At 44.2% G+C, this 16,719-nt stretch overlaps 1 protein-coding gene across 15 annotated transcripts in view; it reads right to left on the bottom strand.

The window, feature by feature from the left end:
* Positions 1–16,719, bottom strand: part of mef2cb (myocyte enhancer factor 2cb) — a 69,044-nt gene that overhangs the window by 37,401 nt on the left and 14,924 nt on the right. For all 15 annotated transcript variants that reach the window (XM_076890795.1, XM_023155407.3, XM_023155408.3 and 12 more), the window contains one exon: positions 313–556. In XM_076890795.1, the coding sequence (XP_076746910.1) occupies positions 313–366 (54 nt within the window). In that variant the 5' untranslated portion in view covers positions 367–556. The remainder of the gene's footprint in view (positions 1–312; positions 557–16,719) is intronic.

Raw genomic sequence — 16,719 nt, 5'->3', positions numbered from 1 at the left:
AATCCCAACAGTTTTAAAGCAAAATCCATTTTAGGAAACACTGTACACTCCTCGTGTCCTCACACTGGATTGTTAGATTGAAGGGAAACAAACATTGCTATTCTAAGCTGATGGAACTCCTCCACCAAAAGCAATATCTGTACTTTCCCTGCAAGGACTGCTCTGTCTCCCAGCTCGCATATTGCCCAGACTCCCAGAAACCTTCATTGTTAAGAGCTATGTGGGGTGTAGGGTGTTTCTCCTTCCTCCCTCCTCCACCCTTTTCTCCCCCATCCTCATACTCATCCATCCTCCCATCCCCCCGGGACTTACCTGTCTGTTGCGTTCATCCATAATCCGCGTGATCTGAATCTTTTTCCTCCCCATCGTCCCCGTCTCTTTCTTTCTCTCCTCTTTCTAAAGAACTTCAAGCTTTCTTCTCTCTTCTCTTTCTTCTTCTCTTCTCTCTCTCTCCGGTTCTCTTCACGTTTCAGCTCTTCCTTTGCTTTGTCTTTTCTTCTTTTTTTTTCCTGCTTTCTATTTGTTTCAATCAACTCAAAGATTTCAGCATCTGTACCTGCAAGACAGAAGGGAGGGGTCGGGGAGAATAAGCATTAAATGAAATGAAATATGGCAAAATACTGAGAGGGAAAAAAAAATAATAAAAGTGGCATCGTGGCAGCCACAAGGGAGGGTGAAGAAAGACAAAGAATCTGTCAACAATGTTGTGAGAACCGCTGTGTTTTTCACTGTCGATATCATGCAAATCAGTTTTTGCATTTTTTTTTCTTCCTAGGCACCGACTATGAGAGGAGACAGCACTGTCAGGATCTCGCCTCGTTCACAGAGAGTTTGACAGTGTTTTGGAAGTGCCGCTAACTTAAACGCTCTAATCACCAACACTGTAACATTACCTCCACACTGAGAAATACATTTTGTTTCTTCCCATGAAACTGCACTGTATTGACAGTGGAGCTGCCAGCCGCGACTTTTTTCTACTCTATCTGCAGCTCATCTCCAAAATGGCAGATGCGATATGCTAGGATAGTATACAGATGTAAAAAACGAGGACCTAAGAGTGTTGCCATGTTCTGGTAAAACAAAGCCTTTGTAAAAATAAGTAAAATGTGGCAACATAACAGTTTGATACACAATGGTTTCTTGGAGAAAAAAACCCTTGCATGTCCGGAAGATATCGGAGTAGCCAATAAACGCGTGCACAGTTTAATGTGAGTGTACCTGTGTTCCAGAGGTGCAGGCCAGCAGCTGAAGCGCCGGACTGAATGGGCGGAAGAGCAGAGTTGCGCTCTGAAAAGTTTGCATGACTGAGCGACTGTGTGTGTGTGTACACGTGTGCATGTACATCTGTGTGTGTGCGTGCGCATAACTGTGTGCTCTTGTGTGAGCTTGGCTAAGCCAGAGCTCCAGTGCATCTCTCCAGAGTGCTAAAGTAGGCCAACCCAATCTATCTCAGGGAGGAGCAGAAGAACTGTTGTTGTGTTTTCTTTTGACAGTAGAGGTGATAACGTCCCTCGTTATGCAAATGAGCATCCCATTATTTAAGCTCAGTGCAATGCAGGGGAGCTGTCAACGCCGTCACATGAAAAAAAAAAAAAAATCCTCCATCTACCCTGCCTTTTTTTCTCTACTTTCCCCTTCTTCTCTCTTCTCTCCTTTCTGAACCAGATTTCCGGCACCTGGCAGCACAAGCATCAGACATTGATGTGGAAGACGACACCGCTTCACCAAAAGACATGTCAGTCTCAGTCTCTCTCTCTATCATTCTCTCTCTCTCTCCTTTTTCTCAAACACCCTTGCTCTTTTCCTCACTCTCTCATATTCTCTCCTTTGCGCACTCCTGCACACATACCTGCACATTGTAATGCACTTCCTTTCCTTTTTTTTTTTTTACCTCCTGCTAACCTGAATCCATGTATTTATTGAGTAACATGCACAAGAAAGATCTGAACCCCTCAGGTGAATGCAGCACATTGCTATGCACTTGACCTTTTTGTGCTAGAGAGTAGGACATTGATAATGAAAACTCATAATAGAGACATCCAGGGATGCAGTGGCTCTTAATGACAGACCAAGGCCTGTAGCGCAAGCAAGGCTGTAGCTATCTTTTCCATTTGCAGCATGAAATGCAGGCTCTGTGCTTTATTCACGACTCAAAATTTAGAATCCTGCATTATAATTGAGGCCTTCTCAGTGTATGTATGCGAAACACGGATTTGGTAAGTATATTACATTGTATTAAAGAAACAGCATTGCATTGATTTTTATGGATTTTATAAGATTGCCTGCCAAAAATGTCCATCACACAAAAACTGAAAAAAGTGAGACAATACAGTCTCAACAATAATGAAATGCATGACAAAAAACTTCCTGAGATGATGGTTTGGAATACACCCACTCATGGAAGAACTGAGATACGAACATAAATGCGTCATTTGGCAGTTAGGACAACAGCCGGACTGCACCATCATAATAATAACAAGATCTAAAATAACTCTGTGGCAGCTCTGAAGAGGCTATCCAAAACATTTTAGCATTGCTCTGTGCAAACACACCCATCCGTAGACAGACACACAAAGAGCTGCCCTGTGGAAGAAAACAAAAAAGGATGTTGTCAGACAAACTAGGATTACAAGCCAACACTAAGGCGCTTGGCACAAGACAGCCAGACAAGGATATCAATCAAGCCAGCGTACCTCAATCACAGGCTGACAGCATCATCCCCTCCCAGTCTTTGTACTCAACACTACCCAGTCCGGGCATCGCTCCAAACAAGGAGGCGTTACCTTCATGATCCCTGCCTCCTGGCCTGCACCTCCTCCGTGTTCCTCCCACAGCACGCTGAGCAGAGTTGAACCTCTCAATGTCAACACCCGCTGGGGCAACACCTTAGGCCTTACGTAACATTAACACTAAGATTAAGCTCGTGTCCTGAACATTTAATCCCCGCTTTTGGCTCTGAGCACCAGCCAACGCTCCCTGAGGTGAAGCTCTGCTGCTGCTTACCCCCATGTTGGTGCCTCTTAACTTCACCCAGCCTCCTTCCCCATCCCATCTTTTTCCTGCTTCCTTTACCTCCTCCTACACAACAACAACAACAACTCAAGTTGCCCCCCCCACTTCCCCTCCCCACTCCTGCCACCACCCCTCACTTTTCCTCACACCCACCCCCGTCCCTTATGGGTGCCAGGCAGCTCCTGGGTAAAAAAAACAAAAAACAAAACAAAAAAAAGAACAAGTGCCCACTTCCCCATTGCGTTCCCTTCCCCAGTGCTGGAGAGATCATCGGTTAACTTAACAGATTAGCAGTGAATCACTAAATCCAATTTAGCCTCGTGACGCCAAGACAGTGAAGTGGAGGGGAAAGCAGGAAATAAGCACTGCTTAGTGAACGTGGTCAAGTGGGACAACACAGTTGTCCTTGGCAGGAATGTCTTGCAAGGCAGCGACACTGACATCTGACCTTGACAGGGCAAAGAGGATGAGAAAGAAACAAAACAAAAAAATGAAGACACATGGTGCAAGACAGCAGAAAAAAAAAACCAACCTAGCAAACTTGCACATTAAGCCAATTTACTAATCCCGAAGCAGGCAAATAGGGAATGAATCTGTGGGAGATGAAGAATAAACAAAAGAGCTCCGTTATACTCTGTAGACTTGTTGACTAGCGGTATGCCTGTATTCACACTAATGTGTGGTAACTGGAAGGAGGCCGGGGTGGGCAAATGCTAAGGTCAGAGGGCACGCCGGCACCGAGCGTGCTGAAGGACGACGGTTATGCCTCTGCCGGTTTTATCGTATCTTCGAGCTTTAAAGGTGACAATAAAAAGAGAAGAAGAGCACTGGGAGAAAAACAGAGAAATGGAGAGAAGCATAAAGAGGGATCTTTTGAACAGGCACCAGGCCTCTCCAGGGGGAGGGGAAGAGCTGTGCCCACGACCCTCCCATCTGTTAAGCAGACGGATGGAGAGAGAGAGAGAGAGGGAGAGAGCCAGAGAGGGAGATATGAAGGTTGGGGGAGGATGGGAGAGATGGAGAGAGAGGAGCAATTCAGCACATAGATCTAATGAGCATTTTCTCTCTGTGTCTCAGAAGTGTAGCTGAGAGGACAATGAGAACATATACACTCAGTGCACCACAAGGCTTGATTCTAGGTCGCCTCTCCCAAGTGTTTAGTCACTAAAAACTAATATACAGCACATGGCACTTTTTCACATTCTAATAGACGTCTGTAGGGTGCTTGTTAATGTGGCTTTGTTATTGAGGACATACACTGAAGATGACTTCTTTGAATCAGGGGGCAACAAAAAACAGGAACTTTACTTTAACTCATGCTCAGGGCTAATTCATCATTTTGAAAGACAGTTTCAGTTTGTGTTTTTTTTTCCCCCTTTTTCTGTGAATGAGGTGGATGGACGTGGCAATAAATAAGGAGAAATGAACACACGATCCACTTCCAAGAACTAAAGTTGTGCACAACCATCTGTTGAGATTATTTCTGCATTCAGAGAATTTCTGTGAGAAACGTAAAAACAAAACTGGGGCAACTGTAAATGAACTGTGTGCACAAGTGCAATGCCAGTGTCCTCCGTCCCTCATGGGAAATGTGGTTGTGAGAATTTGAAATAACATCTTACACTGCAGTAAGTAAACCTTTTAGGAGGTGTATGGTACATTTAAATAAACGCTCTCGTTTTTAAATAAACTCCCATTTCCTGGAAGACGAGGATAGAAAAAAAAATGTTTTAATACCATTTTACACAAAACAATCTCAACGTCAGTACACACTCGCGGTGCTCGATTTGTACGCGAGTTTTTCTGTTATGTAGGAAACTCTTTTTTTTTGGCTCGGAAACTGTTTTCATTTTTTCAGTGTAGATTTTTCGGAGGTTTCTTTCTTGTGTTTTTGCTGCAGCTATGTGCATGTTTGCATGTTAAATGTGCACTTTGTGCATTTGTACTTTTGATTTGGAAATAGCAGCAGACAACACTTTATCTTCTGTAAGGCGAGAAGAAGGCATAACAGCAGCAGAAATGAGAGGCGGGGAAGAATCAAGCAAAGGAGCAAGTTGATGGCTAGGCAGGATGGAAAAAAAATGTGTATCAGGTCTCATTGTGCCTCTAATGTCATTACAGGCAGTGACTCCTCTATGTGGCACGCCACACTCCCCATCTGTCAGAGCAAGATAGGCAGGGTGACGAATGGCTATCACTGCCACCCCCCCCCCCCCCCCCCCCCCCCTCCCTCCCTCCAGAGTCTGTATCTTTTTTTGAGTGAAGGGGGAGGCGAGTGACCTAAACCTGGGCGGTAGCCCACACGTAGGTGGGCCTCTATGGTTTTGAATCTCAGCAGATATTAGGGCTAATTTAACATGTTAGCAGCTAAAGAGATTAGCAACATGTACATCTGGGGATTAGAGTGATAGCGGTGGATCATCTTATAATGTGTTCATTCCTTTTTTTCTTCTTCTTTTTTTTTTTCCCAGTGAGCATTCGAGCTAAACTTGAAACTGAGAGGCTGCTGTGTAAGTGTGCACGTATATGTGTGTTGGAGGATATGTCTTCACCTGTCTCTCTCTATTAGATCATGGTTTAGTTGTATCATTACCGAGACAGGGACGCTTTCTCATGTATTCTATTTTCAATCTCTAGGTGCCTTAGAACTGAGACACCCGTCTATTGATGAGGAGCAAAGTGAGCCACTAGTCTCTGATTGGCACAAGTTTTAGACACTCTCCCAGCAACTTATAGTGTGAGAGACATTATAGAACAAAGTAAATAAATATTTATAAATATATTTTAATAAGTCCTCAAGGTGACGTCTCAATTCCTTACCAACCCCACTTTAACTTAAAACCTAATACCTGAATTTCAAACTTCAAACTGATTTTTACAACAGTAGCACTGCCTGGTCTCGAACGACGGAAAGACGGGAAGTAAACACAGATACGCGGGGAGGGGGAAGGATGTGACATCAGCAGACATAGACAATCAAAGGTGCTGAAGGTCTTTCCTTCCCCAAATCGCAGGGTAAGAATTAGGGTTCAAAACTCAACTGCTACGCTCCCCTCTCATTTCCAGAGGACAAATGAACAGAAACCATGTTTTTCTCAATACGAAATACTTCAGGCCTCAGTTACTTCTAGTTCCTCAAAACGTGTCTCTTGGTTTTGTAAGGCTATGACATATTTTGAAGGAGTGTGGGGGCGGGGTAGGGTGGGGGGTTATGCAGGAACTCATGAATCAAAGCAAAAGGCAAAAAAATAAATGTTGAAATCATAATCTTTCTGTGACGCATCAGACGAAAACACTCACTGGTTTCAACATTTTTGAACAAAAGAATTTGTCAGGTTTGTTATGAGTGCATTTTTAGTTGTTCTTGGTTGCACACCCCCCTAAACTTTTTTTTTATTTTTTACTTTTGAACACATCTGAGCATCTTTTGTGATAAATGCATACCTGTGAGGGGAGTGTCAAAATATCCCCATGAAGAAAAGTACCTTGATGCGGTGAACGTCATTCTTCTTCTTTATTCATTCTCTGTTTACTTTGCTGTGGCTTTCATCACAGCAGCAAACTTTGCCAAACATTTTCAAATTAAATTAAGGCATTAGGATTATAAAATAATTTAGAGAGTGAATGTAAATTGGAGGACTAATGCATAAATGATGATGTGTCTGTTTTTCGTGTAAACTACAAGAAAGCTTACAGACATGTTTAATTGTGAAAGCGTTTACGGACGCTCCCACAAGTAATGTGTCTATATAATCACTTTTGCATTTTTCTAAAATTTTAAAGTATCACATTGATATGATGAGTGAATAGAAATGGAGGCGACAGTGTACAGAGGTCTGCCCTTCGTTTGGGCAGCTGTACGTCTCACTCAGCACCAGGAAATGCAGGCCTTGGGCCATCAGAGCTGCAACGCAGATAGGTAGCCATCCGTCAGAGCCAGTACGGAGACAGGTGAGAGCCATCTTTCCATAACCTAATGCTGCCTGCCCCAAGGACAAAATGATTTGACACGATGCGTCAACCCCTCTGTTTGAAAGGAGGCCAAGGGCTGTAAGCAGCAGCTGCTAGGCCAAAGGTAGATGAGCAAACAGGCCCACACTAAAGCTAGGTAAAGCTAGCTCGACAGCAACAGGGAGATGGACTGGCTGTTGTGGCTCAATTCTCAGCAGCTTTTTGTTTTTTGTGACTGTGACTTACGAACATCAGAGATATATAAATACATTTTGAGGACCGCGGCTCGCCACAAACATACTCTTGAACCAAGCTGGAAAAAATGGTATCAGTGAAAAAAGGAGAAGAGAAGAAAAAGCAGAAGCATAGGCAAGCCACATTTTGGAGAGGCCCCGGAAAGACTGGAGTGAATCACCATTTCGTACATTCAGTCTTTCCGTGGCTCGAGCATAAGAAGTGACAATGGCTGAATTAAAGCATAATGCATAGATAGAAGTTATATATTTAAAAAAAAGAAAGATTAGCTTAAAAGAGGTGACAAAGTACCCGACAGATCAGTGTACAGTGTGAGAGGCTGAAATTAGAGGTATCAAAATGGTTTTGAATATGGAAGTGGTGCTGATTGTGGCGATACACACATCTGATGTTTAAACACAAATAACTTCACTAGGTTTCACTTTATCATCACCACCACAGTTTCTTTCACTTCTTCTTCATCTCTCTCTCCCCCTCTCTCACCCTTCAGTCAGCATTAACCACTGTCTCAACTCGCATGTTTCCACGTTTACCGAAGGACCCAGGTGCGACCAACTGCTGACACTAAAGGTACAGGAACAGAAAATTAATGCACACACGTGCTTAAATGACCACACTGTCACAGGACAAGGTCTGCGTGCACGGATAAGGAGTTACATGCTTATCTGGATTTAGAAGAATACAAGTAAAACCATAATGAACAATAAGCCAAATGTAACAAAATTGCAGTAGAAACCCTTTAGTGAGCACACCCAGCCCCCCACAGGAACAGCCGGGAGTCATGTCACTAAGAACACAAAGCACTGACATATTCACCCAATTATGTACTCTGCCGAGTATGACAATGTCTCGGGATGTTAGCAATGTTCTCCAGTCGGAGGGGAGGGGAGAAGGGCAGAAACTGTGTGTATGTGTGTTTTGAGTCAAGAGGTTTCAAACTGAAGCTAAGGCCTCATTACTGCAGGGGCTATGCTTACTCCAACCCTGTCTCCTAGGATTGAGGTTTATATATACAAGTAATTTCTAATAGTGAATACATTTTGAAGAAAATTTTGCCCCTAATCATAAGAAAGAAATAGTGTCTGTTTGGCTGGACATGTCAGTAAAGATTTGAAAGTTAACCCGGTTCCTTTATTTATCTCAGCCGCAGAATGTAACAGGTCTTTGTCTGAAGCAGGCTTGTTAATGAGACAAACCTTCGTTTCCCTTGACTACGTTAAAGTTACTTCACCAGTCTGTTAGAGGACAGTGACTCATTCTGGATAAAACTCAGAAAAACAATTGAGTACTTGGCACTCGCTTATCTCTACCAACACAGAGACGGTCATCAACCAAGGGACCTAAAACACTCACACAACAGCTGTAGCTGAACTGTATACGACACAGAGCAGCCAGCTTAATTTTAAACACATCATGCAGCCATTTCAAATTAAAAGTTCTTTTAATAGAAACAACCTATTATTTATTTACTTTGTTTAACTGAGGCTTTTATTGTGAACATGCAACAAGATTAAGGTGAGAGACGGCCGGCCAACATTCTGGGTTCGGCCTTTGTTCCTGTCTGCGGCGGTGCCCGCTCAGCAGACACAGAGGCACGGCTTTAAATAGAGCATCCTCTTTTAATTGAGGAAATATTACATTAATAATTTTTTATGTGTATTTTTAGATACTAGCAAAACGTATCGATCTGGTTGAACAGAAAAAATGTCAGCGCCGGTTAGGAGCTCTTGCAGCACTCATAAAAAAATACAGTTCTTGAACAGCTAGATTTAATTCGCTCCACACTGAAAGCGGTAAAAGAATTTGCTCCAATAGGATATAATTTCTAGGGCGACACGAGTTGCTGACTTATAAGATACAGACAACTTCCCATAGCAGTCGCGTGCCCCAACTCTTCACCCCACACTGTATCAAAGCCACACATCACGGTGAAGACAATCCACTGATGATTTCATCACACCCCCCACCCTTTAGTCTTCCTCTATGCCACAGTATTCTAATCACCCTAATTAAAAGCTTTGTTCATTTAGAAATCTCTGATGACAATTTGTTTCACTCTACCCTACAGCAGTGGTGGCTGTGAAGAGAGGAGAATTAAATTTGATCTTGTGACAGCAATTATTAAATGCTCCCTCCTGGCCTCAATTAAGGCCTTCAGGCTAATGCTAACATGGCTAACCCTCACGCAACTGCAAGGGGCCGAGTGCAGTTTTGTTCACCAACTTCATACTGTCACCCAGTTTGTTTGTGTGTACATATATATATATATATATATATATGTGTGTGTGTGTGTGTGTGTGTGCTTCAGTTTGGTAGCTATGGAAATGAGAAGTCGCTTATGGGCTGTTATCTCTTTTGCATTTTGTTGATGGGAAGAGATAAATAGAACAATTTCCCTTTTTGAGGTTGTTGGAACTAAGTCAGCATGTACAGACAGGCAGACCTATGAGGAAGCTGTGGAATTTACTATTTTTCCTTTTCTCGCTTCATCAGCAAATTTAGAGTCCACAACGATACCATTATATAAAACGATTATATTTTTGTCCTCCGCGATGAACGAGCGCCGGAGCTGACGGTACATCGGCACCTCTCCCGTAGCTGCGATGCTCCCAGCAGCGTTACATGTCATGGTCACAGCCTTGCGGAGCTGAAATGGGAGCCACAGCTCCGCTTTGACTCTATGCACAGTGTGTGGGTAATTTGCAGAGAAGTAGAAGGTTGCACACTTCAACAAGCATGTCCTTCATAGATTCGACCTTCTGTTTTTCTTTTTTCTTTTTCTCTTCCTCCGGTCCCTGTGCTCTGCTAGGAAACCAAGTAACCTAGATCATAAAGTAGGGAGAAAAAGAGTGAGTAAGAATGAGAGACAGAGGTAGAAAAAGAGACCGAGAACACGAAACTGCATGACAGACTGGCAGGAGACAGCCACATTATTACACCCTACCACTAACAACACTTAAGAACACACACACAAAAAAAAGAATACAGAACACACTACTTGGATGATGTCATTTTTTTTCTTTCTTTCTTTCTTTTTGTTACCGCAAGCTGATTGTGCTGATTATTGGTGAGCATTGTTTCCCTGTTGATGCTGAGCATCATTAAACAGAGATTGTTCCATTGTAAGTGTTTGTTTAAGCATGGCTGGTTTAATGTTTCCAGGCACTGCCTTTTCACCACAGACACACACACACACATGCACACACACATGCTGCTCAATGTAAACCTGAGACACAAGCTGTATGTGCCGCATCTATAATTTATGCTACTACTGGGCTTTTGTTTTAAGCCTCGAACGTAAAGACAGCCGTAAACGCAAAAGTGAAACAAAGCACTGAAAATGTGTCCAGTCTCATAAAGAAAAGAAAAACAATACATACATATATATAACGTGTAACGCGCACAACTGCGTAACGCGAGTCTTTTCCACCACACAGCCTGAACTCTTCTGCTCTCACAGAGCGTTACAGTTCCCAGGGGAAGGGTGGTGGCGGTGGGGTGCATGAGGCAAAAGGTTGTATGGAGTGTGGAGGGCGTGTGGCGGCATACGGTACCTACAGATCAGCCTCTGTTTAGGGGAGTGGCCCCACCAAGGCTCGAGCCAGGCCAGACCCAGTCCAAGCCTCTCATTAGTCATCGGCTGGGTGCCGCGCTCCTTTTTGGAGTGGTTAAGGGGGAACTGGTGAGGGTCTGGCTGTTCCACTGTACTCCACTCCCAGCACCATCACAAACCGACCTCATCAAAGTGAGCGCTCGTAATTTGTCACAGAAAGCAGCCAATTAACATATGTTAAGGGAGGAGGGAGGACTAGGAGAAGGGAGGAGAGGGTGAGTGAAAAAAGATAGCGTGTGATTAAAGAGTCTGCACAGCTGCACAACATCAAGATGGCAAAGTGAGGTTTGAAAGAGACCTCAGACCCAGTAATCTGATAAAGCATACTGTTACTTAACCCTCATAAGCAAGAGCGAGAGAGAGGGACAAGGAGAAAGGGGAAGAATGAAATAATAGAGACAAACAAATATTAAATTACTGCTGTGAATCTACAAGCTTTGGCAGAGTGCCTCTGCTCTCAATATGTGGCCGACTGCGAAGGCCGCTCTATCACACAGAGCTGACCACTCCCGCCAAAGCGCCACTGCCGTTTGACCACACTCTATTTTTAGCTCAGCGCTCACCATTGTCTTTGACGTAGCTCACACTTACGCTAGATTCTGCCAGGAATTTTTTTTTGTCCTTTTTAACTCTTTGTCTTCCCATGAAACGAAAGCTGTTATTTCATTTATACTTTTTTCTTCTTTTTCTGTCACAAAGTCTCATACCAGTTGCTTACATTCTGACTTGTTTGTTTGCTTTCAAATTCTTGTTCCTCATGGTTGGTTTTAAAACGTGCAGCGCGCCGATATTTATGCATGTGTGAATGCCTGTGTGCGGCTGCATGACTGCGCCTCGGCAAGCGCACGCGCGTTTATGCGTCTGTTGTTGTTGTTGTTGTGGGGATGTCTTGTGAAGTGAGCTGTGTGATATTCTGCCTTGTTGTTGGATACGGTGGCATGCTGAATGCATTAGCAGCGCGCGCTGATGCCATTCTGTGTTCTGTCGTCTTTCAGCCACCTCTGCCTTGTCTCGCTCTCTGCGGCGACTGATCACACGTCTTGACAAGCGAGTTTGGGTCGTCGTCTGCGTCGCCATCTTTTTCTCTACGTGGGCTTCAAGTTTTTTTTGTTTTTTGTCTTTTCGTTTTCCACCGGGGAAAGGAAGAGAAGTGTGGAGTTAGCTTTAAACAAATTTGAATGTTAAGTTGTTGGGGAAATCCCCTGAATAAAAAAAAGACAGAAAACAATTCTTTACTCCTTGTATAGTTACTTGAGAACATTTAATTATAAATTATTTTTTATCATCATCATCTTCATCATTATTATCTCGTTTTTCAATTGAAAATCGGAAATGAAAATGCATAAACGGATGGCAGAAAAGCAGAACAGGCATTCTATATAAATCGTGACTTGCTCCCCCCCTCTCTTCTTTCTCTCTTTTGCACTCTTATCCTTGCCATCGACCATCAGTCATTATTTATTTATTTTTCCTATTTGGGGAAATAATGGGCTAAAGTGGCGGAGCGGAGGAGCAGAGGAGTGTGGGATGGAGGGACAGTGAACAGAGGGGCAGAGGCGGGTTTGTGTTTTGCTTCGCTGGGCTTGTTTCTTGGTTGAATTTTTCTCCTCTCATCGGCTTCGCGAGCTGGTGGATCAGTGAAGGACCTGGCCGCCTGGAGAAACCACCACCCCCACCCCTCCACCCACTCCCTGCACTCAAATCCCTCTGCTGTGAGCACAGCTGCACCGTTCACATAACCTCGCATGTCCCCCTCCCACCCTACCCCTGCCCCTCACCCCCTCCGCTAATGATAGCAGAGCACGTCCCCTCCGCAAAGCAACAGCTTTTTCCACTTCACGTACATACACACATATTCTGCTGTGCACGCCCTCAAGAGCGCTGGACACATGCATGCACAGACCAACGGGCACGACATGCCCCTTTTTCCTTCTTAAGGTTTTTCCCTTGATTTTTTTTTTCTCATATCATTCAATTCCACCCACCCTCCACCCCTCCACTCCTTCTCTGCCCTGAGAAAAATCCCCCAGCCTTATGACCCAATGAAGGCCTGAGAACATGCACAAGAAAGCACACACAGATACACACACACACTTAGATGAACCCTTTAACTGCAACTGCCCATTTTTCTCCCTCTGTACAACTTGCCACAGCGAGTGACCTGCATCACAGCTGTGTGTGGGAATCTGAGTAGGAGGGTGTGTTTGTAGGAGGATTGAGTGTGTGAATGTATGTATGAGCACATACCTGGACACGTCAGTGTTCACACCACATATGCTGCGTCTATATTTCTGCATAACTGGCTGGGCTATATGTTCACTATATGTATGTATTATCTGCTGCGGGCCCGCGTGCGTGCACGTAAGCGGCGGCGGAGGGAGGCGAGGGCAGTTCTGGCCTTCTGCAGCACCTACTGTGCATTATCCCAAATAAACAACTCATTACACGTGTATTTAACCAAGGGGAACTGGCGAGTAGTGGAGGCTAATCCCCGTCATCGTTCCCAGCGTTCCTTTTCTGATTAGGCTACAGGGAAGTGGAGCCCAAGAAGGTAGGTTGCTTGGTCGGTGCAGGAGGAGGAAGAGCGAGAGGGTAAGAGAAGAAAGAAAATCATTTAAGTTAACTTCCCACAAGTGCCTTTCTTAGTTATAGTATCCTTTCTCCCTCTCTCTCTCTCTCTGTCTCCTGCTACCCTCTCGCCTTCTCTCCGTTCTTCTCCCTGTGGATTTTGCATTGCTCTTCCTTGTTTTCGACCATCTCTCAGAACTGGGTCATCGACAGATTGTGCGGCACCATTTTGAAGAACATGGGAGGGGAAAAAAAAAAACACGTTCTTGCTGTGAGAACAATCCAAGGTTTCTTTAACAAGTACCCCGCTTATCAAATTAAGCTGTCAAAAGCACATTAATAACAGGCAGCACAATTCTCTTCACAGAGAAAGGGGTGGGGGTGGGGGGTGGGTGAAAGCGCATTCGGGAAAAAAAAAAGATTTCTCATTCGCTGTGTAAAGAGACAGTCAACCAAGGGCAGTGGAGCTTTTTAAAGATTTCTCCCTCTCTCTTTTTTTGTCCCACTTATAATATGATTATGGGGTCCCTATTATGAGGGGCCAAGATGCAGAGTGTCACTCATTTAAAGGGTGAACAATATCTTGGGTTAGAGTGTAGCAGTGATGACACTCGTGTTTAAAAGAATTACAGATGAAAGAGCATCTCGGGATAATAATGTCGTTTCAAAAGCAAACAATTAGATATGGGCTTGAGGAGCACGATGCCCTGTAAAGAATACCCGAATTAATCAAAAATAAATGTAGTCATCCACCCACAGAAGTGAGACAGTAAAAATGAGTTTGACCCTGGAAAATGTGAATCTTTGAAAACAATAAATGAATGTCAAATGGTAAAATCTAAATAACATCCAGTTCTGCTCCTATAGCTAACCCTATTTATTAAATGCTCTCGTTGCCTTCGCAAATCTGCAGTCGAATGATTCCATAAGAAATTGAGAGTACAATGAGAAGGGAGTGAGGATCAGACTCAAAGTTAGGCCCCATAGGCAAGACATAGAAATGAAATCAACAAGACAACTCGGCATTCAGATGACAGATAAGAGAGCAAGCCAGCCAGTGCCCTTCCACACATGAACTAACTGTGGAAAAACCCAGTTCTCACACACTCCCCTTAAAATCTTTACTCTCGACTACATTTGAAAAGAAAAAAAGGGGAATTAGCTTGTAGGGTTTCTAATCTGTACGTTACAAAATCTGACAGTGTCAGCTAAGACTTCTCGCACTAAACTGCGAGCCCTTTCTGCGCTTTACTCCAGAGGCTGATTTTCTCACACCCTCATTCTGAGTCCAATCCTGTTTGCACGGGCCCCAGAGGGGCTGCTCTGTCATAGCCTGGAGTGGGCCGGCGGTGGATGGATGTGACGTGGAGGAACTGGGACTCTGCTGTGGGGAGGCTGGAGCCACGGCAGGTATCCCCCGCACTTCCTCAGCTATTTTTAAAATCACGAGTCCGGAGATGGGCCAAAAATAAAACAGAGGCCATTTTGGCCCATGACAATAAAAGCAAATAAAGATCCCTCACTCGCACACGTTAACGCACACGCGCGCGCGAATATGAGAAACAGAAAAGTATCCACGCACACCGCCAACAAACAACAACAGATAAGAAGTGAAAAAGGTCTTCACCTGACAATGAAACTATATGTCCTGCTATTGAGCATACACAGATGTGCACATCCGCACATACACAACAGACAAAAGTCAATATCAAGGCTGAGCTATTTCTGTAGAGAGCACTATTTAGGAAGTGCGGGCAAAGTGCCAGTATTCTCCTCAGTATCGTCTGGCTGTCATTGCAGTTATACAAACTCACCTCTTTCCTCTCTCGCCCGCTCCTCACCCTTTCCACCCAACCCCTTGTTCCATTGTCACTGCTCTCTCGCTCTCTCTCTGTGTTGTTCTTATATACACACACACACACACACACACACACACACACACACACCAAGGTTATTTGTTTTTCCACTGGGTCGAACCACAGTGGCAGGTGAAAGCATCTATTGGCAAGATAAAGAGAGTGGCTGGTGTGAGAGCACAAGGCCTCACTCTGCCCAGCAAACCTTGAAGTGAAGCGCCGGGCTGGAGTTTCAAACAAAGTGCCCCCTCATTCATTATACATGCAACTGCACTGAAAATCTCCTTCCGCAATGCCATCTTCTTCACATCTCTCTCTCTTTCTCTCTCTCTCTCTCTCTCACTTTGCCTCTCCAGGCCTCTCTCTCTCTTTCCCTCTATCTTCTTCCCTCTCTTCTCACATCGGCCCTCTTCGTTTTCTCTCATTTTTTCCAGACAGAGCATCCATAAAGTATGAATAAAATTAATGACATCACGAGCTGCACTTTGGAAGAGCCACTGTAGGAAAAAGCCATACATCACAGTGCAGAAGGAACCGGGCTGAAAAAAGAAGAAGACAGAGAAAGAGAGAGAGAGAAAAGAGTGCGTGAGGTCTACGCTGTTTCACTCTTCACCGCCTCCAGGGCCTTTCCTACTGTGTGCTATAGTGTCTTATTAAGTTTGACTTCAGATGCACATTAGCTGAAAAAGTTTAAACACTTTTATTATTGTTCAGCTTTTTCTGCATTTCTTTGTCCCGCTTTCTCCTTAATTCTTTGGTCAGCTGAGTAAACTACGTTTTCGAAACAGTCCCGTGTTGCACATTATTTCATAGGCTGGCCTTTGGTGTGGGAATGGCACAGATGACAGTGGAAAGAAACACTGGTGTGGGCTTTGGCAGGACACCGGCTGGTTAAGCAGTGTGCTCTGCAGAAAAGGGAGAGCACTGAGAGTATGGATTCTTATTTTTTTTATTTATTCCCCAACTTAGAAAGTGTTAACAGCATTTTCAACGACACAGAGGATCTCCTTATTTTACACAGGTTGTCCAGATTTCTAAAGCTGTGGTGAAAAACAAGCACAAAATTTGAAAAAAGTCTGCGATATTCTTCCTTGGAGCACAAAAAGAGAGACAGACGTATCAGTCGTGCCATCTATTATTGGATATTTACTGTTGCGTTGTTGTATTGGGAAAAAAAAACAGCAACTTCACATAAAAAGCCTGACGGGGTAGAATTCAAGTCCTAATTCCTCTGAATTCGGTGTGAACACAAGATCTGTTATAAATATCCGATCGCGACGTGACGCTCAGCGGCAGCGCGGATGGGGAGCGGTGGCGGCAGCGGCGCGGATTGTGGCAGCCGAGCGAGCAGGGGGTTTCAGATGGATGCGAGCTTGTGTGAGGCCAAGGCACAGAGCTACCTCTGTGCGTCTCACAGGACTCTGTTGCACAATGACTCGGCTATGTTGCAGTTGTGACAAAGAT

The sequence above is a fragment of the Maylandia zebra genome, linkage group LG12, assembly GCF_041146795.1.
Source record: "Maylandia zebra isolate NMK-2024a linkage group LG12, Mzebra_GT3a, whole genome shotgun sequence".
NCBI classification, from domain to species: Eukaryota; Metazoa; Chordata; class Actinopteri; order Cichliformes; family Cichlidae; genus Maylandia; species Maylandia zebra.
The sequence above is the reverse complement of the archived record's forward strand: the minus strand, read 5'-3'. Positions and strand labels throughout refer to the sequence as shown.